Source organism: Furipterus horrens, unplaced genomic scaffold (assembly GCF_987537825.1).
Source record: "Furipterus horrens unplaced genomic scaffold, mFurHor1.1.pri manual_scaffold_5, whole genome shotgun sequence".
Classification (NCBI taxonomy): Eukaryota; Metazoa; Chordata; class Mammalia; order Chiroptera; family Furipteridae; genus Furipterus; species Furipterus horrens.
In genome coordinates, this window is record NW_028327175.1 from 93,844,428 (window position 1) to 93,866,720 (window position 22,293).

The window sequence follows — 22,293 nt, forward strand, 5'->3', positions numbered from 1 at the left end:
CAACTAGTACTGTAAGAAACGGTTTTGGTTGCTGCAGAGGCTTCTAGGAGAGCCTGAGATTGAAATGGAGAAAGACGGCTTCTTTGTGGGATGGGATTCTAGCGATGTGGACGGTCTCAGACCGGGGTGACAGGAACAAAGCCAACTCATCCTCGGGTTCTATACAGATACCCGTCAAGTTTTGTCATTAGGATCCTGTCAGTCCCCTCTTACACGTACCAATCGGCGTATACTTATGGCGGAAACGAGGCCGCCCTGGCCAATGACAGAAGCCGTATGGCGGAAGTGCCGGAAAAGTCTCTTGAGCCGACGGCAGCTTGGGTCTGGTCAGAAATTGATTGGCAGTTGCTGTCACCAGAAATTGAACATCGTAGCACTAGCGGCGGATCGGAGGCGGAAGCCAAAAAAAGCGCAGGCCCGCGCTCAGGGAGGTCTCGGAGGCACAGATACAGGTCTCTACAGGGCAGGCGGCGGAAAGGGCAGCTCCTGAGAAGACCGTTGCGGCAGGCGGAGTCTCGCTCGAGAAAGGGGAGGAATCCCGGGCTCCCGGAAGGGGCGGGCCCCGATGGAGCAGGGCTTCTGGATATGTTGAACCCAACCTAGAGACAAGGCGGGAGTTGGGAGCCGCAAGGGGCGGGGTTTACGTGGTGTGCGTGACTATCCAGGTGGGCCTTGGCCGCATAAACCTAACCGACGGAGCTGAAAGAGGCGAGGGTTTCAGAGGCCTGGGCCTGGTCTGCCGGACCCTCATCTAGTAGAGTTCCAAGGCGGTGGTGGCGACGGCAGCATCAGTCCATGATGGCCCCACGATCTCATTCATTCTTCTTCGCCCCTTCCGCCTCCCAGCTCTAGACTCTAGGCCCTGTCCCCCGAGCTCAGCCCTCAGATGTCCCACCGCCCAGAGCCTGCATGCGCCGCAGGGCGCCGCAGGACCAGGAGCTGGTGGGTCCAGGAGCTCCTAGGCGGGGGTCCCGGGGCGCTCTCCTTCCCTCGGGACCTGTTGTCCCGGTCCTCGTCTTTCCCCCGGATCTAGTATTCAGGGCGGACCAACGGAGCGGACCCAGGCAGCTGCTGACTCTCTATAACCCCACGGGAGCTGCGCTTCGCTTCCGAGGTGAAGGGATGGGCACCTCATATTGGGGTCTGGGCGCTGGCGGCAGGATATTGAGGGCCTGTGTGGGCTGGAGGAGTCAGATGAGTATGGTCAGATGTCCACCCTTAGTGAACTGGGAGAGTCATGTCCAGCCCTGGGGGTAGAAGGCTAGGGGACTCTAGTGTCCATTCATAGGAAAGGCTTGTGTAGTGTCTCTGAGGTAATAGTCGGTCTCTCTGTACCTTTATCCCCAGTCCTGTGCACAGCACCTGCCAAATACACAGTGTTTGATGCAGAAGGATACGTGAAGCCTCAGTCCTGCATTGACATGTGAGTTGGGAGGGGGGTAAGCCAGAGGCCGCTGTATCTTTCTCTGAATAACTGAATGGTGATCCAAGGTCTCAGACCTAGTCCTCTTTAACCCTTTTTCTCCTACCCTCTATCTGCAACCCTATGGGAAAGTTTCCTGGGAGGGTGGGGCCTGAATCCACTTGGATCACTGCCTCTCACTTCCTCTCAATGGGCCTCTCCTCTATCTTGGGACCAGTGTGATTCGCCACGTGGCCCCCATTGCCAGCCACTATGATGTCCAGGACCGCTTCCGCATTGAGCTGTCTGAGGAGGGAGCTGAGGGCCGAGTGGTGGGGCACAAGGACATCACCTCGGTTCTGAGGGCCCCAGCCTACCCCCTTGAACTTCAGGGACAGCCTGACCCAATGCCCCACCCAGGGCCTCCTTCCTGGACAGCACCACCCACGGCCAGTCACCTCCCGGAGAGTGAGTTGGGGGATGGGAATTCTTGAGTTCTCTAGGGAGGGTGGACCTAGCATTATCCTAGAGATGAACTCGGAGTTGCAGAGGTCTTCTGGTTTAGTCTTTTGCTTTTTGATGGAAACATTCCTAGGAGTTGAGATTTTATATTAGGTTAGGGAATAAGAAGATTTTGCAGTTTCCCTGCTTTCTGGCTTTATTTAGATGGAAAAGTTCTTCCCTAGCTATAGCTGCAGCACTTTCTATAATATGTGAGCTCAGTTCACCCATAAGAAACCTGTACTAAGCAATTATGCCGCACCAAGTTGTATGCTGGGTCTGGAAGATGGAGTTTCCTGCCTGACAGACGGGTACACAGAAGCCAGTAATCAGGCAGTGAAAGGAGAAAAAAAGTGCTGAGGAACCAGAGAGAGGGTTTCCATGGCTGTGGAGACAGAGGCTCTGGGGAGGAGAGGACACTTGCAGTGCTCCTGGAGGGCAATAAAAAGTGTCTGCACCTTCTGTCTGTAGCCTCCTCCCTGGAGGACCTTGGGTTGGGAGGAGTTGGGGCTGGAACTTCTGACAAGCCTTGTTTCCCAGAATCCCAACCACAACTGGCCACCAGCTCCTTCCTCCTTTTCTTGCTGACGGGCATAGTCTCTGTGGCTTTCCTGCTGCTCCCTCTCCAGGATGAACTCAGCAGCCAGCTGCCCCAAATCCTGCACGTCTCGCTGGGACAAAAGTTGGTGGCGGCCTATATCTTGGGTAAGCATAGTAGCGGCAAGGGGATCTGGGCCCCAGAGGAAGAGGGGTAGGGACTGGGAAGAGGGTATTCAGAGCTCCAGTGCTGCTCATACAACCTTGCTCTTTCTTTCTCCCTCCTTCAGGCCTCCTCACCATAGTTTTCCTTCGGACCTGATTCCCCTGCTCAATTTGCACCCTCCTCCTCAGGCAGGGATGACAGCCACTGTGATGCTCATACCTTGCTTCAACTCCTACTCCCTTCTTTCTGCCACTCTCCCACCCCGACAGAAAATACCCAGGGATTTGTATTCATTTTCCAGGTTGAATAAAATAAATTTGCAAAATTAAACTGAGAAATGAGGGGAACATGCCCTTTCCTCATACTTCTTTTCCTCCAGTTCCTCCTACTCCCATTCCCAGGGAACTCAGGCACACGGGCCAGTGAAGAAGCCCAATGAGGATTTAAAATACCTGGGTTCTTTTTCTGGGGCTGCACACAAAAAAAACCCAGGACCTTGAGCAAGTCCTTTAATTTTTCTGAGCTTCAGTTTCTATCTGCTAAATGAAGGAATTGAAAAAATTGGTTCTTTCCCCTCTCACCACCCCCTACCCCTGCCCCTTTGGTAACATCAGCTTGTTCTCTATATCTAATGGGTCTGTTTGTTTTGTTTTATTTTGTTTATTCATTTGTTTTTATTTTTAGATTCCACATACAAGTGAAATACAGTATTTATCTTTGCCTTATTTCACTTAGCATAATGCCTTCTGTGTCCCTCCATGTTGTCACAAATGGCAAGGCTTCATTCTTTCATGAATGAAGCCTTTCCAGTGTGTGTGTGTGTGTATATGTGTGTGTGTGTGTCAGATCTTCTTTATCCATCATCTGTTGATGGACACCTAGGTTACTTTCATATCTTGGCTATTGTAAAGAATGCTGCAATGAACATAGGGGTACATAGATCTTTTCAAATCACTGTGTTTTTTAAAAGATTTTATTTTCAGAGAGAAGGGAAGGGAGGAAGAAAGAGGGAAAGAAACATCAATTGGTTGCCTCTCCTCTTGCATGCTTCCAACTGGCAACCTGGCCCACAACCCAGGCATGTGCCCTGACTGGGAATCGAACCAGTGACCTTTCAGTTCACAGTCCAGTGCTCAATCCACTGAGCCACACCAGCTAGAGATATTGTTTTTCTTCAGATAAATAGTCAAAAGTGGTATTGCTGAGTCATATGGGAGCTCTATTTTTAATTTTTTGAGGACTCTTCATACTTTTCACATAGTGGCTATACCAAGTTGCAATCTCAGGGAAAGTTGATTCTTAAGATCCCTTTAAGCCCTATAAAATAAGATCCCAATCCCTATGCCAATGTATCTAAGCTAAAAAGAAACAATAAAAAATACTACATGCTTTAGAGCTCAAGTTTCACTGTCTTGAACCATCAGAGCTTCTTGCCAGGGCTGCCTGGATACTTCCAATCCTCACAATGCCTTTCTGTCATTTTGTTCCTTTATCTTCTTTTATTTTGTCTCTTCCTTTGACTTCAACTCCTGTGGGTTAGAAAGACCAAAGTTCCTGAAGATGGGGGGAATAACATTGCCTGACATACCCTTAACTTAGCCAGGCAGGAGACATGAAGACACAGTAAAAGAATAGGGTCCTCAAAAGGCAGGCTTTGTGTCCGTATGCTGGGGGAAGAGGAGGAAAGGGAAAGGGGCATTCAGCAACACTGGCAGATTGTTGATTGAAGACAAAAACCAGCAAGGTAATGTTAAGAGGGACTCGGTCTGTTATGCTGCTGGAAGATTATCAGCTTTACCTGGGGGCCCTTGGGAGCTGCCCCACTGCCCAGGGAGTCTTGTTCCTCCCACACCTAGAGTTGGCCCTGGTGGGGTGCAGCCCTGCTGGTATGCTGAGAATGACTCTATGGATAGTGTCAGGAAGTATGAGAGGGCTGTCGCCATCGCCCAGTGAACCCCTCACCATTCATACTGGCCTGGCTGTGCCCAGACCCCCAAAATGGACTTTAGGTATCATACACTAATGATCCTGCTGGTATTTGATGTGAAAAGGTCTGTTGCCATGCCAGTGGGATCAGGAAGGCTTTCTGGGACACAGCTATAGGAATGAGAGGAGCTTGGGAAACAGACTTTTATGTAAGCAAATTTAAAGAAATTTTTTCTTAATTAAAAGATTTTAAAAGATTTTATTTATGTTTAGAGAGAGGGGAGGGGTGAAGAAAGGAAGGGAGAGAAACATCAATGTGTGGTTGCTTCTCACGCAGTCCCAACTGGGGACCTGTGGCCTATAGCCCAAGCATGTGCCCTGACTGGGAATTGAACCAGCGACCCTTTGGTTTGCAGGTCGGCACTCAATCCACTGAGCCACACCAGCCAGGGCTAAGCAAATCTTTTTTTAGAATATAGTACTTGCACTAGTTTGAGTGGGTGTGTATTAGTTTTCTGTAGCTGCTCTAAGAATTTACCACTAATTTAGTGGTTTAATTAACACAAATTAATTCTATAGTTCTAGGAATACTAAATCTAAACTGCATCTTCTGGGGATAAAATCAAGGTGTCAGCAGGGCTGCCTTCTGGAGGCACCAGAGGAGGATGTTTTCTTGCCTTATCTAGCTTTTAGGGGCCATCTGCATTCTTTGGCTTGGGGCCTCTTCCTCCATCTTTCAAGCCAGGAATGGAAATAACAATTAATCATTGTTTAAAATCACCAAAAACCAAACAAACAAAACCTAGGAGTGTAGCATTTTAAAAATCTTTCTCTGATGCAGACCCTCTGCTTCTGTTGTCATATCTACTTTCTCTATCTGTGGTCTTCCTGCCTCCTTTTATAAGGACCCTCCTTGTGTTGGTTTGCTAAGGCTGCCACAGACTGAGTGGCTTAAACAACAGAAACTTATTTCTTACAGTTCTGGAGGCTGGAACTCTTAAGATCAAGGGGTTGGCAGGTTTAGTTTCTCCTGAAGCTTCTCTCCTTGACCTGCAGACAACCACCTCCTTGCTGTGTCCTCCCACAGTCTTTCCTCTGTGCATGCACATTCCTGGTGTCTGTGTGTGTGTCCAGTTTCCCCTTCTTATAAGGACACCAGTCAGATTGGAGTAGGGCCTCCCTTAATGGCCTCATTTTAACTTAATTACCTCTTTAAAGGCCCTATTTTCAAATACATATTCTGAGGCACTAGGGGTTAGAGCTTCAATATGGGTTTGGAGGTCACAATTCAACCCACAACACTGCCCGTCTCAAGATCCTCAGCTTAATCACATCTGCAAAATCCTTTTTGTTGTGTAAGGTAACATTCATTCAGTTTTGGGGGATTAGGACATGGACCTCTTTGTCTAGACCATTATTCATTCTGTCTACTCCTGGGCACAAATGGAGAAGGTGAAGAATGGCTGAGAAGCCACTTTAGAAGGTTTTTTTCTGGACTGTGTGCCAGGGAAGCAAATAGCCAAGGAGGGTTCTGATCCTAGTTCAGTCTCCTGAGATCTCACCAAGTCAGGCTCAGGGGGCTAGGGAGAGGGCAGTTTTCATCCTGGAACCCAAGCCATAGACTAAGAGGTCTTCACGTCCCACACCCTGAGGAGGCAGATAGGACTTCTCATACCATACTGGGAGTAAGAGAGTACTGAGGAGCCTCAGAGGCAGGCCCTGGGATTTCTGCAGGCGCCCTGGGAATGAAAGCCAGGGCCACAGCCTGCTGAGAACAAGATGAAAGGTAAAATGGTGCCAGCAACCCTTGTAATTCTCTGCCCTCCTGTAGCTCCCAGCTCACAGGACAGACTGACCAAAGGGGACCCTCACAGAGAGAGGTCCCAGGCTGGGCCAGTCTAATGGGTGTTTGAGCACTGCAGTCTCCCAAGGCCCCATGCTCAGAAGGGGGTCCTGTGGTTAGGGTTAATGCTCGAAGGTCGCTGTCTTGAAATTCTTAATGATTCTACCTTTGAATTTATGTTTTGGAAGTGCAGTCTGATGGAACAGGGGAGCATGTGCCAGAGTCATGCCTCCCCTGGATGGGTTTCTGACTTCTAGCTTTCTGCCCCCACTTGGTGATGGTTGCCACCCTTCTTCCCCCAGCAGACACCTGGGTGCAGACACAGGGAGGGTCCAGGTCTAGGTCAGGGTCAGGTACATCTGTACCAATGTGGGGCAGAACCCAGAGTGTGTATGGGGATCTACCCTAGAGTATTTCCCTAAGGGATATGGACATTAAGTAGCAAATAAAAAACCACCATGACAGGCTGGGTGACTGGAAGAAAGCAAAAGGCTTTGTTGTTGCTTTTTGAACAAGAAGCCCTGCATTTTTGTTTTGCACCAGACATTACAAAACGTGCAGCCTGTCCCTGATCCCAGGAGAAGGTACAAAGCCCCCCAACTCCCGTTCCACAGTGGTTTTTGGAGAAAGAGCACTCCTGATTTCCTTAAGCAGTTTCCTTCCTTAATAATGAAACATCTCAGCGTCTTCCCCACAGAGACAGCATTCACAATTGCATCCTCTGGCCCCTTCTGCTCAACGGTTCCCTAGGTCTTAAGTAAGGGATGATTGGGTGCGGCGAGGGTGAGGAAGCATGAAAGTGCGTATAAACAACATTTGCCCACGTGGTTTATTGAAGTTCAAACTCCAGCCCCTCTTACCGCGGACCACGTGTTGGCTGTAAGGCATGGTCCCAGCCATGTCTCCCACCAAGAGAGTTTCCCAGGGCCTAGGAAACTTTCCAAAGTGGTCTCTAGGTGTGGGGAACCCAGCGCCTGAAGAGGAAGGGGCTGTGATTGTTGGAGCAGATGCTGCAATCTGATTAGCTCTATGACCGTCCCTTTCGGAAGGTACTGCTCACACCTACTCTTATACTGTAGAGCCAAGGTTGTGCGGGTATTTTATACTGAATGCTTAGGGAGATGGGAAGGGCTAATGAGAAACCAGTCAGCAATGAGAGGCATTACACCGTCACCCAAAAATCGCTCAAGTGGGAAGGGCAGGAGCTCTCGGCCAGGGGGCAGGGGCATGTGACCCTACCCCCTCAGAAGTTGTTATCTATGTTCCAGACGTCCCCACTGAGTGCGTTGGCGGCCCCCTGCAACGTCCAGGTGATCAGGGCCAACTGGCGCCTAAAGCGGCTCTCCTGGAAGCCCAGGCCAGGCCTCACCCCGCAGGCGGCAGCCCCCGGGGCCCCAGACCTGCTGGAGCGCAGCAGCCGCACGTGGTCGAGCAGGGCGCCCAGCGTGTGATCTCCACGGCCCAGGAAGATGTGGCGGAACGGGGAGTCGGCTGGCGACACATACTGGGACAGGAAGTAGAACTCCACCTGAGCAGAGAGGGTGATTTGGTCAAAGGTTGGGCTCCAGCCCTGAGCAAAGGCTGAACAATTCCAAACCAAGACTGAGACCTAGTGTGGGCTTAATAAACATAGTTGAGCAGTTTAAGTCCCACCTCCCTCTGGCTACCCAATCAGGAATGGCCACTTTTTAGCTCTTGTAGGATGCATCCTCCAGCTGTGTATTGGGTTGAAGCCCTTTCTTTTTCTCCCTTCAACCTCCAAGTCGGCATCTAGGTCTCCGCAGTCTTCCCTTCTCACCATTCACTTCCCTGACTAGAACCTCAGAGAACAGACTATAGTCTTGCCATTCCTCACTTTCCTACACCCCAAACATTCCACCTTACCTCTGCTAATGTCCATAGCCCAGAGCCAAAGGTCAAGGGGACAGCCCTGTCCTAATGAAGTGCCTGAGTCTGTCCTCACCCTCTAAGATTCTGTTTGTCTCCCCTGAGATGGCCTTGCACCTACCCCAATTCTCTTCCCACCTTCCTGCCAGCCTCTCTGGTTCCTTCTGCTCCAACCTGTGGGCAGGCCCAAGGTTCGACTTCTACCATCTGCTCTTCTCTTTACCAATAACCCACTGGTTTTCAAACCTGCCTGCATATTAGAATCTCTAGGGGAAGGTATTTAAATTAACACTGCCTGGGCGCCGCCCCAAGCAAAATCAATTTCTAAGGGTGGTCTCACACCCTCATATCTTTTAAATGTCTCATTCATTCAAAGAGCCCATCCATGCCCTTAGCTTCAACCAGCACCTTGTGGGGACAGTTGGCAATTCTACTCGATAAATCATTTACTAGAATCCAGACCTCCAGCCTTCTGTGCCTCCTCACTTGGGCAGGGGGCACCTGGACACAGCCTCACACATGTGGGCACCAACTTCTTCCAAAACTTGACTTTTGCACCCACATTCCCTCATGAACACCATGGTCTTCTCAGATGTCAGGCACTCAGCCTTGAATGTGAGTGTGAGTGGGGTGAGCACTGACTTTGGAGTCAGACTGCCTTAGTTTCTACCACTTACTGAGATCTTGGATACCTTACTTAGCCCATCTGAACCTCAGTTTCTGTGTACAATGCTAGCAACTTCACAGGATTTGGGGGACTTCTGAGAAAGTAAAGCCCTAGCATATGGTAGCCGCTAATAAATGGCAACTGCTATGATTATTCTCCTCCTCTTCTTTCAACACCTAGTCTGTCCATTTTACTTCCAAATGTCTCATATCAGTCCAGTCACCTCACCCACAGGTGGCATATGCTGCCGTTGCCACCCTCCCCCAGAACTCAGTCATCACTAATATCATTCTCTCTTCAGGTCATTTACGATTCTGGCAAAATCCTTCCTAGCACTCCACTTTGCTCACATCACCTCTCTGCTCAAACACCTTCCTAATTTCCTTTATGCCCAGACCCTAGAAATTCAGAGTTTTATCCTGACATTTAAGGCTCCCCATAGTTGGCCTCTAACTCACTATTTGTTGCTTCTCTCCCCTCAGCTTCTCACAGGGCCTGTGTTCAGGCTCTGCTGGTCCACATACTGCTTACAAGGAGAGTCATGCCCTATTTCACTGGTTCATCCTTATTCTCAGGCTCTCTACCCTAAAACATCCTCTTCTCTTTGCATCACCTTAAGTTCTTTCTGTTGTTCAAGACTCATGTCATAGTCTAAAACAGTGGTTGGCAAGATTTTCTGCAAAAAGCCAGATTGTAATAATTTTAGGCTTCTTAGACCATAATGTTTCTGTTGCAACTACTCAACTTTGCTGCTGTAGCACAAAAGCAACTGTAGACAATATGAAAACCCATGAGTGTGGCTGCATTGCAATACAACTGTATTTACAAAAAGAGAAGGCAGGTCAAATTTGACCCTGTGGCTGTAGTTTACCAACCCCTGGTCTAGAGCCACAAAGTTCCCTGGGCCTGGCCTACCCCCGTGTTGCAGGTTCCAAAACCCTGAGCCTTTTCCTCTCCAGCCTGAGTCTGAATCCCTTGATCCTTACACACAGGTGCTTTTATCTCTTGGGAGGAAACTTTGGAGATGAAGTAAGGGGGAGTGTCTTTTTGTGTCCCTAGAGCCTGGCACTGCAGGGGTTAAAGCAAGATCTGTGAGCGAGAATGAACCATGCCCAATCTTTTGTCTTACCACAGGGTCTCAGTCTCAGTGGAGGGGACAAAGGGAAGGGGAAAAGGAGAGATCAGGAAGAGGCGGGGAGAAGAGGATATGAGAAGAGAGGAAAATGAGAGAGACCAGAAGAAAGGAGCAAGTATGAAAGAACAAGAGGGATGACTTTGTGAACAGAAAGAAGGAGTGAGTAATTCAAGGGAAATGGGCAGGAATCCAGGCGGGAAAAATGAATGGGGAGAAAGAACATGGAAACTGCAAGGAGCAGATCTGTTATTCCAAAACTGTGTATGCAAACACTCTGGGTTCCCTGTTCAACCCACATTCAGTGAGGATAGTCCTACTTATGATTTTGCCCTGTAGATTTTTTCCCCACTCTTACCCATTCATTTCCTGAGACAAAGAGTTGCCAAGCTGAGTTCTTGGGGTAAGGAAATGGAAGGAAGAGGAGGGGTCGGAATTGGAGGTGGGATATGGGTTGAAAAGTATTAAAGCTAAGCAGGAGAAATTGCTGAAGGAATAAGATCTAGTATAACTTTCACGTGACACCTTCCCCAAGCAGCCTTTCTAGGTTTCATGCATCTCATAGCCAGAAGGAAGAGAGAGAGAGAGAGAGAGAGAGAGAGAGAGAGAGAGAGAGTGTGTGTGTGTGTGTGTGTGTGTGTTGGAGGAGAGTGTCCCAGTCCTGACATGTTGGCCAGGTGGCTGTAGCCAAGGGACTGGTCCTCCCTGTTCAACACTTTGCAGGCCCTGCCTCAGTGGTTGCTCCAGGTTGGCCTGTGAGCAATGTGCATCTAGGACTGGAAGCACCCCGAGGACAGGGATTGAGTGAAGATAGGCAAGGAGCAGAGAGAGGAAGGGGCTCTCACCAAGGGAGGTTGGGTGTGGGGGAAGGGAAGAGGGGAAGGTGAGGCGGGGCCTCACCCGCATGATGCGAACGTTGTACATGCGTGTCAGCCTCTCATCACTGCCCTCGGAGCTGTAGATCTCCTTCCGCAGCTTTTCCGCCGCCCGGATGTAGTCCCCCCGTGCCGAGTACACCCACTGGAGGGTCAGCCCACGGGCCTGACGGCAGAAGTGCAGGATGGGGCCAGTGGCAGGGGCCTGGACCTGGCCTAGGATGGAGGTCAAGGGGCTGGGGGCCGGGCTGGGTCTGACAGGAGTGGGGAGATATAGGGGGACAGAATGCTGGGGCATAATGAAGGGGAAGGGAAGACCTGTGTGCTTGGGAGTCAGGGAGGCAAATTCTGGGGGCTTGGGAGGGGCTTAGGTGACTAGGGCAGGTGTAAAGGGGCCAAATTGCCTGAGGGGACCTAGCCCCCCAAAGAGGGTGGCTGAGGGAGGGACCAGGACCCCTGGTCTGGACAGCATTTTAAGGGTATACAGTGCCCCCAACCCCAGAAACCATGAGCAGGGTTGGCGTCTTGGACCTTGAGGTCCCCAGAGAACTCGTTGAGGCTGCCGATGTGCCTGAGGACTACGTCGCCGTAGCGGCCAAAGTCGAGGGGCAGCAAGTGATCATGACTGAGCCGGATGAGGAGTTGCCCTGCAAGCTGGGCCACAGCCTGGGCCACGGCTGGCAGACGGCCCCGCAGCACCTTGTGCAGGTTCTCATATGTGTCATCCTTCGTGTGCAGGAACGGGTATGCCTGGTCATCCTGCTGGGACAGGGGGTGCTGGCGCAGGGGCTTGATGCAGACAGGCTGAGGGGCTGTGGCTCTTGGGCGGGGCCGGGGAGTCTCACCTCCACGAAGGAGAACTCGATGGCAGGAACTCCCGCAAAGGCAGTGAAGGAATAGGCACTGCTGTCCATCGGCAGTGGCTGGATCCTGGGGTTGGTGGGCAGGTTAGAGTGCTCTGTGGGTTCAGGCTCCTCCCACATCATCCCCAGCTTTCCTCCCTCCCACCTTGTTCTAACTTACACCTCTGCATCCCAGCTGTGATTGTTGAACACCACCTGCTCATAAAGGGTCTGCCCACTGTGGTTAGGAGAGTCCACCTGAGGGCAGGGTTGGGGACACAGTCAGGCTCCAACCACCCCTCCCCCAGCTTCCCTCCATTCCCTGGTCCTGGCTAGACTCTTGCCTGCTTTAGGATGTTCTTGATGAGGCTGATCAGAAGGGGGCTGGTCTTGGCGTGGAACTTGTCATCCCCTGCAGAGAAGGAGGCCAGGCTCAGGGCTTGATCCCAAGGGCAGGGGTGCACCTGAGGGGTCCAGATGGTCGCATTACCCCTGCTCACCCAGCACAGCATTGTCCAGGCTCACATAGACCACGGCTTTGAGATGCAGCAGGCTGAGGTAGCCCTGTGGGTTAGAGGTATGGAGTATGAAGCCCCTCCTCACTTCTCCCCACTTCCTGCCTACCTGCCCAGGACCTCGCATTACCTCTAGCCACTCTGTGGAGCCCACACTCCCGAAGTCACCTCCATCCCAGCTGATGAAGAGGAGACTTCTTCGAGGCCGGAAGCCTGGAGACAGAGCAGGGAGGGAAGATGGGCTCAACTGGGGGCCAAGCAAAGACCCCCTCTTTGTCTTCCTCTATCCTGGTCCCCTGGGGTCTCTCCTTACCTCTCATCAAGTACCAGCCCAGGCCATCTCACCTGGGTCTGCCCTGACTCAACTCTAACAGTGATGGAGATGCCTTACATACAGAATTTCCTGTTGAATCTGCACTCAGACCCTGGACTGTTACTACTTTCATGTTTAGATGAGGAAATTGAGATGCAGTCACTTTCCCAGGGCCGCATAGCATGGGTGACCAGGTTTGGAGCCCACGTCTGAGTGGCCGCACTCCAGCCTGCACTGCCAATTGACTCTCTGCCCCATCCTGACTCAGGCCACAGCCCTGGCTGCCCAGCCCAGGCCCAGGCCCTGACCTTACCATTGCTCACCATGGAGGAAAAGGTCCGCACCAGCTCCAGCAGTATGGCGGTCCCCACAGCAGACTTGGCTGCTCCAGGGCCCCACGCATCCCTCTGGGCCCCGATGACAACATAGTGATCTGGGGGAGGGGATGTTCAGGGTCTACCTCTTACACTGGCAGCACCCAGAGGCTTCTCACTTCACCCTAGGAGGGTGGGTGCTCACAAGGCCTTACTACCATTTCTTCAGTTGCCCAACCAGTCTCTATTTCAGCCCCTCACATCTCTGCAACCCCAGCTATGACTAAAGAGAATGCCCTTCCGCTCCTTGGCCCTGTCTGGATGGCCTACTCCTGCAGTGGGGTGTCTGAGGTCATTCCTGACTCCAGTACTTCCCAGGTCAGCCATATCTTGCTATTCGCCAGGTGTTCCCCTTTTAAATCTCTACCCTTTCTCTACCCATACTCCACTCATCGGCACCCTCATCTGAGCCTCATCAGAAGACTCCCTGTGCCACTCGCTCAGTGCTTATACGTACCACACTCTTCTTCCCAAGTTGTCCTTGTGACCCCACTCTTCAGTTCAAAAACCCACTTTGATTTCCCGACTGCAATCCACATCTAGTTAAGCTTGAAAGGCTCATCTAATAATCTGACCTCCCTTTCATGCTATATCATCACCCGATTTATACTTGTTCACCTTCAGTGCTAGACAAATCACTACTGTGCAAAATGGCCCATTCTGTCTCCAGGCATGTTGGACCTTAAAGTCTCACTACTATCCTACGCAGTCTCAGTTCAGCCCCAAATTACCAGACTCCCTCCCTGATAACCATTGCCACACCCTCCACTTCAGTCAAAGCCACCTCCCTCCTCTGGGCACCGCTTTGGCATACTCTCCTGGGCTTCCTGCTCCAGCCCCATTTCTGATCAGGGTTTATAAGCACCTCCCCTCCTGCAAGCTGGGCAAGCAAACACACCTGGCTCTGATCGGCCCTCGATGCAGCCAAAGATGTTGCTGATGGGGGTGGAAGCCCTGTGGTTGTTGACCCCTAGGTGCAGGCCTGGCCCAGGGCCCAGGCGATAAGGGGAGCCTGGGAGCCGCCCCTGCCATTCCTGTGGAGCCACAGGACCTTCAATCTTCCTGCAGAGGTGTGGAGCAGAAAGGGGTGGGAGTAGCAGACAGGCTCAAGCTATAGAAGAGCCTAAAGCCCATTCTTCACTCTTTCTCTTCCTCCCACCCTCTGGCTCCTGCTCTCTGCCTCTGCACCCTGCCTGAGGGGGCACTGCAGTCAGGGCGGCCTTGGACAGTAGTGCAGGCTGTGTCCTCCTCAAGGGTGCCCAGTGGAGGTGGGTGTGATATCAGCGGGAGCTCCACTCATCGAATGGCAGGCCCTGGCAAGAGGCTCTGTCCCCTCAGGACAGCCACCTTTTTCTAGTTCACCCAAAGGCGCCTTATGGACTAACCCCTCTCCCTTCCTCCTCTCTTGGTCCCCACACTCCCCTCACCTCAGCAGGAGGGAGGCAATGTCTGCACTGATGGGCTGGGCTGGGATGCTCGGAAGGCCTGAGGACTGGACTGGCGGGAACTGGGTTTGATTGAAGGAAGGGAAGCCAGGCGTGTAGGGGTCCCCAGTTCCCAGGTGCACCTGTGGGGTGAGGGATGGTGTCCACTCTGAAACTGTGGGCTAGGCCCTCAAAAAGTGTGCCAGTCTCATCCCAGGCCAGAAGTTGCAGCCCTGGGGCATTGGGAAAGCACTGCTAGCTTCCCCTGAGACTTACATGTCCATACACAGCCCGGTTGCTGGACAGGCCTGGCTTGTGTGGGTCCTGGGAGAAGTCAGCTGGATCGGGAAAAATGAGTACTCCTCCTGCCCCAAAGTCCTGGGCACTGGCCACCTAGGGGAGGAAGGGGTTAAAGGACTCTTTCTCCCAGAGAAAACAGATTTGTAAGGGCAGGCGAAGCAAGTAAAAGTGAAGTGACACCGCCTTTGATCTGCAATTGTAGATCCACAGAGAGGCTGTGAGCACCACTGGCTCTCATCTTCGTGCCCTCCCACAGCGCCTCGGCAGCCTCAGACTCCACAGCGCTCCACATTTCCGCGTGTTTCTGTTCCCCTTTCAGAACCTCCTGATTTTGTTCCCCGCCAAAGTTGTCTTACAACCTACTTGGTTCTTTCTTTTCTCCCTCTGACAGTCTCCTAGACGCTTCCCACGTGCCGCTCTCCGATCCTGGGGTTCCCCAGCCTGCATCCTCCCCGCTGCGCTCCATTCCCCCTCCCCTGACCCCCCCATCCAGGGACCCTCACCTTCTGGGCAAAGCTGATCACCCCTAAGCGCACCAGCAGGAGGCGCCCCGCCAGCTGCACACCCCGGGCCCGCAGGTACTGTAGGTCCTCTGACCGCCCATAGTGGGCGTACACCAGCTCTCCCTGAAGATGGGAAGGTCGGTTAGGCCTGCCCACCACATCCTCTTCTGCCGGGAAGGAAAGGGGGCGTGGCAGAAGGCGCTCACCGTGGTGTTGCCGGTGGCGCTGTAGGGACAGTAGACGTCTGGGTCCTCCAGCAGCAGCTGCTCCCCGGGCCTCCCGGCCGCATCGACCCAGTGTAGGGTGTTGGGGTGAGCCCTGAGGAGTGGGGGTGGTGAGAGATCCGAACCCCACGCTCCCCACCTTGACCCCCACGCACGCACCTGTCTGGGAACTGCAGCCCCACGTAGTGAGTGTCTGTCCACACGTGGTCCAGCTTCTGTCGAGAGAGCGCAGCACGGATGTCCTGAGCCAGGGTGGCCATCCCGGCTGAGCCGGCAACTCTTTTCCGAAGGCTGGTTTGCCTGAGCAGGGAGAGATGGAATTGGTGCAAGGGAGGGGAGAAGGGCCCCAACTTCTGGGCTTCTGGAGGAGATGAGGTTGGAGGGCGGGACTGGGGGGTGGGGAGGATGCCAGAGAAATGGGGTGGCCCTGGGTCCTGGGCAATGAGGAGCTCCTAAGACTGACCCTGCATTCCATTACCACTAGGGCTGTGACCCGTCCTCACCAGGGTCTCCTTATGCTTAAAACATTAGTTGCCAATAGCTAGAGGTCCTATCCGCCATTCTTTAGGTTCTTCCTGACCAGGCCAAACTCCAATCTACTTCCTCTTTCACACATAAGCACACTGTCCTGTGCTTTGCCCCAGGCTCGAAAGCACTTTTCTTTCAAAGGGCTAACTGAGCAGAGACAGAACCCTCCATCTCCCCCATCCTCTACCTGGGCCTTATGCAGACACCTGCACCAAGGTTCCCAGTGGAATCGTGGAGTTGCTGGTCTCATTGGAGACCTCACCCTGTCTTTTTCCATAGTCACCACCTATCCAGCAAGTCTGCTGTCATCTGAACTCTCCCTGTTCTTCCAGCTCACCTCTGCCACAGCCCCTCAATTCCCATGGCCTCCTTGTCACCTGGCTCCACCTGTACCCTCTCCATGGCAAACAAACTCCTCCCTCCTCCTGTGGGGATCCTGACGGTGGCTCACATTCACATACCACCTGGGCTTGGAGTAGGGGCACTCTCCTGGCTCCACTGTTTACTTTTCTGACCGTTCTCCTCTGCTAGAACGCTTTCCTCTGAAGCTGGTGCCCTCAACTGTCCCATCTTCTGTCCCTCCTCACTGCTGTTATCTTCTTGCCCAGCAATTTTAAACTGGTATGCTAGGAGAATTTTTAAAACACACAATATCTGACAAAATAGTCTCTTTTCCCTTAAATTGTCAAATTAAAAAACAGCAACAGCCAACACAACAATAACCATCTGGTATGAATGAATCAAAATTATACCTATTTTTTGTCAGATCAGCAAAAAAATATGTTTTTGGTGTGATGCAGAATTTTAGTAATTAGTTTAAGTGTGCCATGAGATGAAAAAGGTTGTAAATCTCTGTTCTAGCCAATCGGTCACTTGTCCGCTTTCATTGAGGACTTTGATCCATGATCCAATAAGCTTCTGCACGGCTTCAAAATCCAGGTGGATGTCCACCTTAGTCTCAGACATCACCCTCTCAGCTCTCATGAGAACTATTGCAATCCATGGTTAGAGTGGCTTTCACACCACCACTCCTGCCACCCCCACCCCAGTCCCCATCCAGGAGCTCAACTGTCTGTTTGAAACTGCACCTATTGATGCATTCATAAAAAAGAAAAGGGGGCACACACTGGATTCTTGCTCAGCAGTAAGGAACAATAAACTAGTTATAGACACTGCAATACAATAGACTTTGAAAACACTGTTAGGTTAAAAAGAAATTTATCAGAATTAAAAGCAAACACTAGAGGCCTGACTGGTATGGCTCAGTTGGTTGAGTGTCATCCTGTGAGGCGAGGGGACCCTGGTTTGATTCCTGGTCTGCCTGGGTTTCCCGCTTCCTGGTTCATGTGGGGCAAAGGGGGGGGGGGTATCAGCCGATCCATGTTTCTCTCTCTCATTGATGTTTCTCTCCCTTTCTCCATCCCTTCCCTCTTTCTAAAAGGAATCAATAAAATCTTTTTTAAATAAATAAATAAATAAATAAATAAATAAAAGCACACACTGAGGTGGCTATATCTGAATGGTAAGTCTTGGAGTGTGTGTGTGTGTTTTACTTTTTTCTTTGCATTTTTTTTTATGTTGCTTAAATTTTAAAATAATGAATATATAGCATTTTACACAAAAAGCCACATGTGTATTTAAAGGCACAGATCAAACACATTAGATGAGATATTTATGGGAGAGGGGAGTGGAGAGGAGTGCTCAGGGATAGGGAGGGAAAATTAAACAGGAAAGCCCTTTCACTCTCATTGATCAATAAGGATACTGTACTATGGTCTCAGGGGTATGATCAACTCCATTCTTTGCACCTGATCTTAAAAAAAAAAATCCTTCGCCCAAAATATGACCATGATACACTATTGTTTGAAACTTTTTAGTTCTCACTTATTCCTCTTAGAAGTTCATGTAGCCTGTAAGGCCCTTTTTGCCTGATCCATATCCACTTCAACAGCCACATGGACTTTCTTTTCCTTTCTCCAATAGGCCACCATCTTCCTGGCTCAGACTCTTTGTATGTTATATTCTTTGGCTTAAAATGCTTTCCACCTTCAAATTGTCACTTCCTCAAGAAAGTCTTCCCTGACCCCCAATCTAAATTAGGGTCTCTGAATTATAGTTATTCCTCACATCCTTTACTTTTCCTTCAAAGCCACAATTCCAGTAATAATGTTGCAGTCATGAATGTGATCATTACTTTAGTATTGATTTCCTTCAATAGATTGTAAGTTCCATGAGGGCAAGATCCAGACTGTTTTGTTCTCTGCTATATGGCCTCTGGCTATTCAGCCCAGAACCTGCCACATAGTAGGTGCTCAAAATATTTGTTGGATAAATGAATGAATGACTTCATCAATGTCACCTCCAGTCCAGTCACCCACTTCCTTGGTAACACCCTGGATCTTGTCATTACCTGAAACTCCATCTCCAGAATACTTATCCACCGAGGATTTACCTACTAGGTACCAGGCATGGTGCTAGGGGCTGGAAACTTCAAGAAAATTAGGACACAGCTTATCAGATAAATCTTAAAAGCTCCAGAATCCTACTCTCTCTCTCTGACTACAGTTTTTCAGGTTCCAGCTTACTCCATTACCTTCACTATACCTGCTCTTCAACCTCACTGAGCATTCCAGACTGTCCAATATCTCTAAGCCTCTCATAGCTCCTAGTTTCCCTTCCCTTCCTCATCCAACCTAGAGTCACTTCATTGCTTGCCAGCCTCTTGCCTCCCTGACCTTTGATGGCATCCACAGCGTGACATCTCACCCCTAGACCTGTCAAACCACCCACCTGCTCAGCCTGTACATATATTGCCAAGTATTGCTCAAGAAGATTTTTAAAAACGCTTCATGTTGTTAATGCCACAGATTTACAATCTTTTAGCAAGGCAGATACACCAATATCAAGAGTGATCATGTTTAGTGTTGCTCTCATGAAGAAAGGAATAATATTAATACAAATTACTACATAAACATAAGAATAATTAAATGACCATCTCCATACATTCTAAAAGAATATTTGAAAAAAAATTCCATAACTGTTTCTCCTTTCCTGTTCATTAAGCAAGATAAAAAATAAAAATATCCCAGCCCTGGCCGGTGTGGCTCTGTTGGTTGGAGCATCGTCCTGTAAACCCAAAGGTTGCAGGTTCGATTCCCGATCACAGCACATACCTAGGTTGCAGGTTAGATCTCTGGTTGGGATGAGAGGCAGCTGATCAATGTTTCTCTTCCTCTCTCTTCCCCTCTCTTCCCTCTCTCTAAAATCAATAAGCATGCCCTCTGGTGAGGATTTTTTTAGAATCCCAGTAAGCTAAGAGTAGAAGGAAACTTTCTTCAGTTGCTTTTAAAAAGCTTTCCAAAGTCTGCTGCAAAGTTCACACACAATAACAAAGTATTATAAAAAAAATTCCTATGAAAGTTGGGAAATAGGTAATGATATCTATCATGTCCTCTAAAGTCATGTCCTCTCCAATGCAATAAAAAATTAAAGAGAAATGAAAGCTATCAGCATTGGAAAAGAAGCTATGCATCTTTCACTGTGTGTAGCTTATATGATTTTGTACTTAGAAAACCCAGGAGAATTCACTAAAAAACTATTTCTGACCTAAAAGAGGGCTTTTGGTGTCCTGACCTCTTTTGTGGTGACAAGGAAGGTGACTTCAGCATAAAAGAAACACTGGCCTCCTTGTGCTGTAGGCTGGCAAACTTTGTGTCTGGATGGCTTCTCTCAGAATGTAGACGGGGGAATGGTCTGTTCCCACAAATGGATTTCCTTGCTTGTTTTTCTGATTCCCTAAAACATCCCTTCTCAGAGGCCCCCAGTGCTCCGTGCTGCCACAAGTCAAAATCCGAGTTCCTTGATTTGGCATTCAAGATTTTTCAGTGTCTGTCCCACATCATATCTGGACCCCTCTGTTCTCATTCAGGCAGCTCTGGCATCTCCCAAATGTGCTACGCTCAGAACCTAAGCCCTCTGCAGGTTCATCTCGGGAACTGCCTTTCCTCCTCTCAGCTCCAATGCCTGCCATCCTTCCCAGGACCACTGAGCAAGGAGGCCAGGGAGGCAGGCGAAAGGACTCAGAAGGGAGATCATGACACTAGAGTCCTGGGAAAGGAGAAAAAGAGGTGGCATCTGAGAGGATGAAGGTTTTTGAAGGACAGGATGATCCTTACCTGATGGTGTTCTCCAGACTCCCGTCCCCCAGATGCCGCAGGAACATGGCCTGGAGGTCACTCCAGTACAATGTGCCTTGGTGGGAGTCCAGCCCTGGCTCATAGTTCAGATCCTCATTGACCACCAACACGTCGTTCCCACATGCCTGGCAGGATCCTCGAAAGGCCACATAGCCCAGAAGGAAGGCTGGCAAGTGGCAAGATGGAAATTCTCCTTGTGCCCCACTCTGGACCCCAGAAATCTCCCCCAGCCCAGGACCTTCAGTGAGGGGGAAGTATGACTCTCACCCCCAGTGAAGATCAACAGGGTGGTCAGGACCAGATAGGGAGCAGCCCTTTGTCTTGCTGCTGCCCAGAGTCTGAGGTTTTGCCGTCCTGCTTGAGAGCCCAGAGGCTCAGGGCCCCTCAGCTCCATGGGACAGAAGTGGACTGGTGGCTCAGAAACCTCTTCCAGGTTTTCCTCTTCCTCCTCCGGGCAACCCTGCTGGATGCCTTCCACATGTTTGTAGATGGTCTGAGAGGGTCGTGGGGACAACCTTTTCTGTGGGGAGCATGGTGGGCATGAGATTAGGGAAGGAGGTTTATGGGAGATGCGGAGGGACCAGGCAATAATAGCGTCAGTGACTTTGGGGTTCCAAATGAGTACAAAGCAAGGAAGGGGTTTCTGAGAGGCAGGCTAGAGGGGAAAGATTGAGGTGGGAAGGGGAGGGGCCAGCCTTGGGGTTTGGGAGGGGGCTGAAGGGTCTAGAAAGGAGGTCTGAAGTGTTTCCCAACCCCACTCAGTCTTACCGCTCCCTGGAGTAGACCCCAAAGCGGCTCCATGCTCATGTCCCCTCTTGAGTCCTGCAGGCTGTTCCCCACCCCCAATGATAAACCGTTTGTGGAAGCCCTGTAAGGGCCCCTTATCAGCTCTGGCAGGCAGCCTGAGTTCTGGTGTTTCTCGCCTCCCCCTCCCAAGGGTGGGGGTACAATCCTAGCCTCAGTCCAGCCTTCCGCACATGGCCCCCAGCTCAGGCTAGAGGAGGAGGGGTTGAGCCCTCTTCTGCCAATCTTTCCATAGTCCCACTCCTGCCCCTTTCCTGCAAAACAATCAATTTTTGACCTTCGGACAGACTTTGGCCTCCCAGTTCCTATCAGGGGTGGGGGAAGGGAAGTGATGGCTGGGGAGGATGGAGATATGGATGTCCCCACCCCTCCCAGTGTCCTGGGGACCCCTTCCTAGCTTCCCACCTTGGAAATCTCTGCCCCTCCTCATCTGGCTTGTTGGCCCAATGCCCAGGCCCTGTATCACATTAGTTGTCCTGTCTGTATGCCAGCCTCAGTGGGATCCTAAGCTGAACATGCCACAGTGGTGTGACCTGGGGGTTTGGTCTAGCTACATGGGTGTCTTGTCTCATGAGAATCACACTGGAATTTGGGTCTCAGGCTCCTATTGCTGGGGAGGGAGAAGCATGAGTTATAGCACATGGCCAGGCAGGACCTGTGAGTGCTCTAGGATGAGGGTTCTGAAGCCAGGGATCTGTGGGTCAAGGCTCACCAGGCATTGAGGGAAAGAGTCCTGGCCGAAGTGTGGGCATAGCTTAGTGGTCTTGGACAATTCATGGTCCTCTTTGGACACTTCTGACAGTTTGGTGAATAAAGGGTTTGGACCACTCTGGTTTCTACCTCTTTTGGGTCTGGGGACCCGAGGAAAGCCATCACCGTGACAAACCGCTAAGTTCTACCCACAATTCCAGGCATGGGGAGTCGGTCCCTAGCCCCGCCGAGGACCCCAGGACAAGTACTCTGGAATAGAAGAGCTCAGTGGTCTCGTGTGGGGGTCAGCCCTAGGAAACCTCAATTCCTATCCAAGTTGGGTGAAAAGTTCTGACCTGCTGGGGCGCACCAGTATCCGAGTCCCCGCCCCATTCCTGTTACCGCCAAGAGCCCCGGGAAGGAAGACGGCAGCGTAGCCCAGGCTCACCTCAGTAGCAGGTCCGTGGGTGCTTGGACACAGCCTCTCCGAAGGCCTGACGCCCCACCCACCCCAGGTCCCACCTCTGCCCCGCCCACTCCTGCCCCACCTCTGGCGCTGCCCTGACCTCGGCCCTTCCCTTGCAGCATCTCTCTAGCAACCCCTTCCCACCCTAACTCGGCTCCTCACTGGGCTCTGCCGGGTC

At 51.0% G+C, this 22,293-nt stretch overlaps 2 protein-coding genes across 7 annotated transcripts; one reads left to right on the forward strand and one right to left on the reverse strand.

Moving 5' to 3' along the window:
- The first annotated feature begins 244 nt into the window (after positions 1–244).
- MOSPD3 (motile sperm domain containing 3) lies at positions 245–2,936 on the forward strand. Of its 2 annotated transcripts, XM_090276769.1 has the most exons (5): positions 384–1,114; positions 1,348–1,423; positions 1,641–1,870; positions 2,444–2,608; positions 2,731–2,936. In XM_090276769.1, exons 1-5 carry the CDS (start codon positions 910–912, stop codon positions 2,760–2,762), a joined length of 708 nt encoding a protein of 235 aa, XP_090132895.1. In that variant the 5' UTR covers positions 384–909; the 3' UTR covers positions 2,763–2,936. The 2 variants fall into 2 exon arrangements, with proteins under 2 accessions (XP_090132894.1, XP_090132895.1); XM_090276768.1 differs by lacking the exons at positions 2,444–2,608; positions 2,731–2,936 and having other exon boundaries at positions 245–452; positions 1,034–1,114; positions 1,641–2,436.
- A 4,245-nt stretch (positions 2,937–7,181) lies between these two features.
- On the reverse strand, positions 7,182–22,145 carry TFR2 (transferrin receptor 2). 5 transcript variants are annotated; one of them, XM_090276770.1, is made up of 19 exons: positions 22,098–22,145; positions 20,924–20,984; positions 20,423–20,675; positions 20,135–20,321; positions 15,591–15,731; positions 15,414–15,525; positions 15,208–15,330; positions 14,681–14,797; positions 14,408–14,547; positions 13,879–14,042; positions 12,920–13,039; positions 12,424–12,506; positions 12,279–12,342; positions 12,123–12,190; positions 11,960–12,036; positions 11,782–11,866; positions 11,468–11,713; positions 10,962–11,102; positions 7,182–7,903 (listed from the first exon to the last, which is right to left on the reverse strand). In XM_090276770.1, exons 2-19 carry the CDS (start codon positions 20,960–20,962, stop codon positions 7,619–7,621), a joined length of 2,445 nt encoding a protein of 814 aa, XP_090132896.1. In that variant the 5' UTR covers positions 20,963–20,984; positions 22,098–22,145; the 3' UTR covers positions 7,182–7,618. The 5 variants fall into 5 exon arrangements, with proteins under 5 accessions (XP_090132896.1, XP_090132897.1, XP_090132898.1 ...); XM_090276771.1 differs by lacking the exon at positions 22,098–22,145 and adding an exon at positions 22,006–22,073; XM_090276772.1 differs by lacking the exon at positions 22,098–22,145 and having other exon boundaries at positions 11,468–11,695; positions 20,924–21,167.
- Between the last annotated feature and the right edge of the window lie 148 nt (positions 22,146–22,293).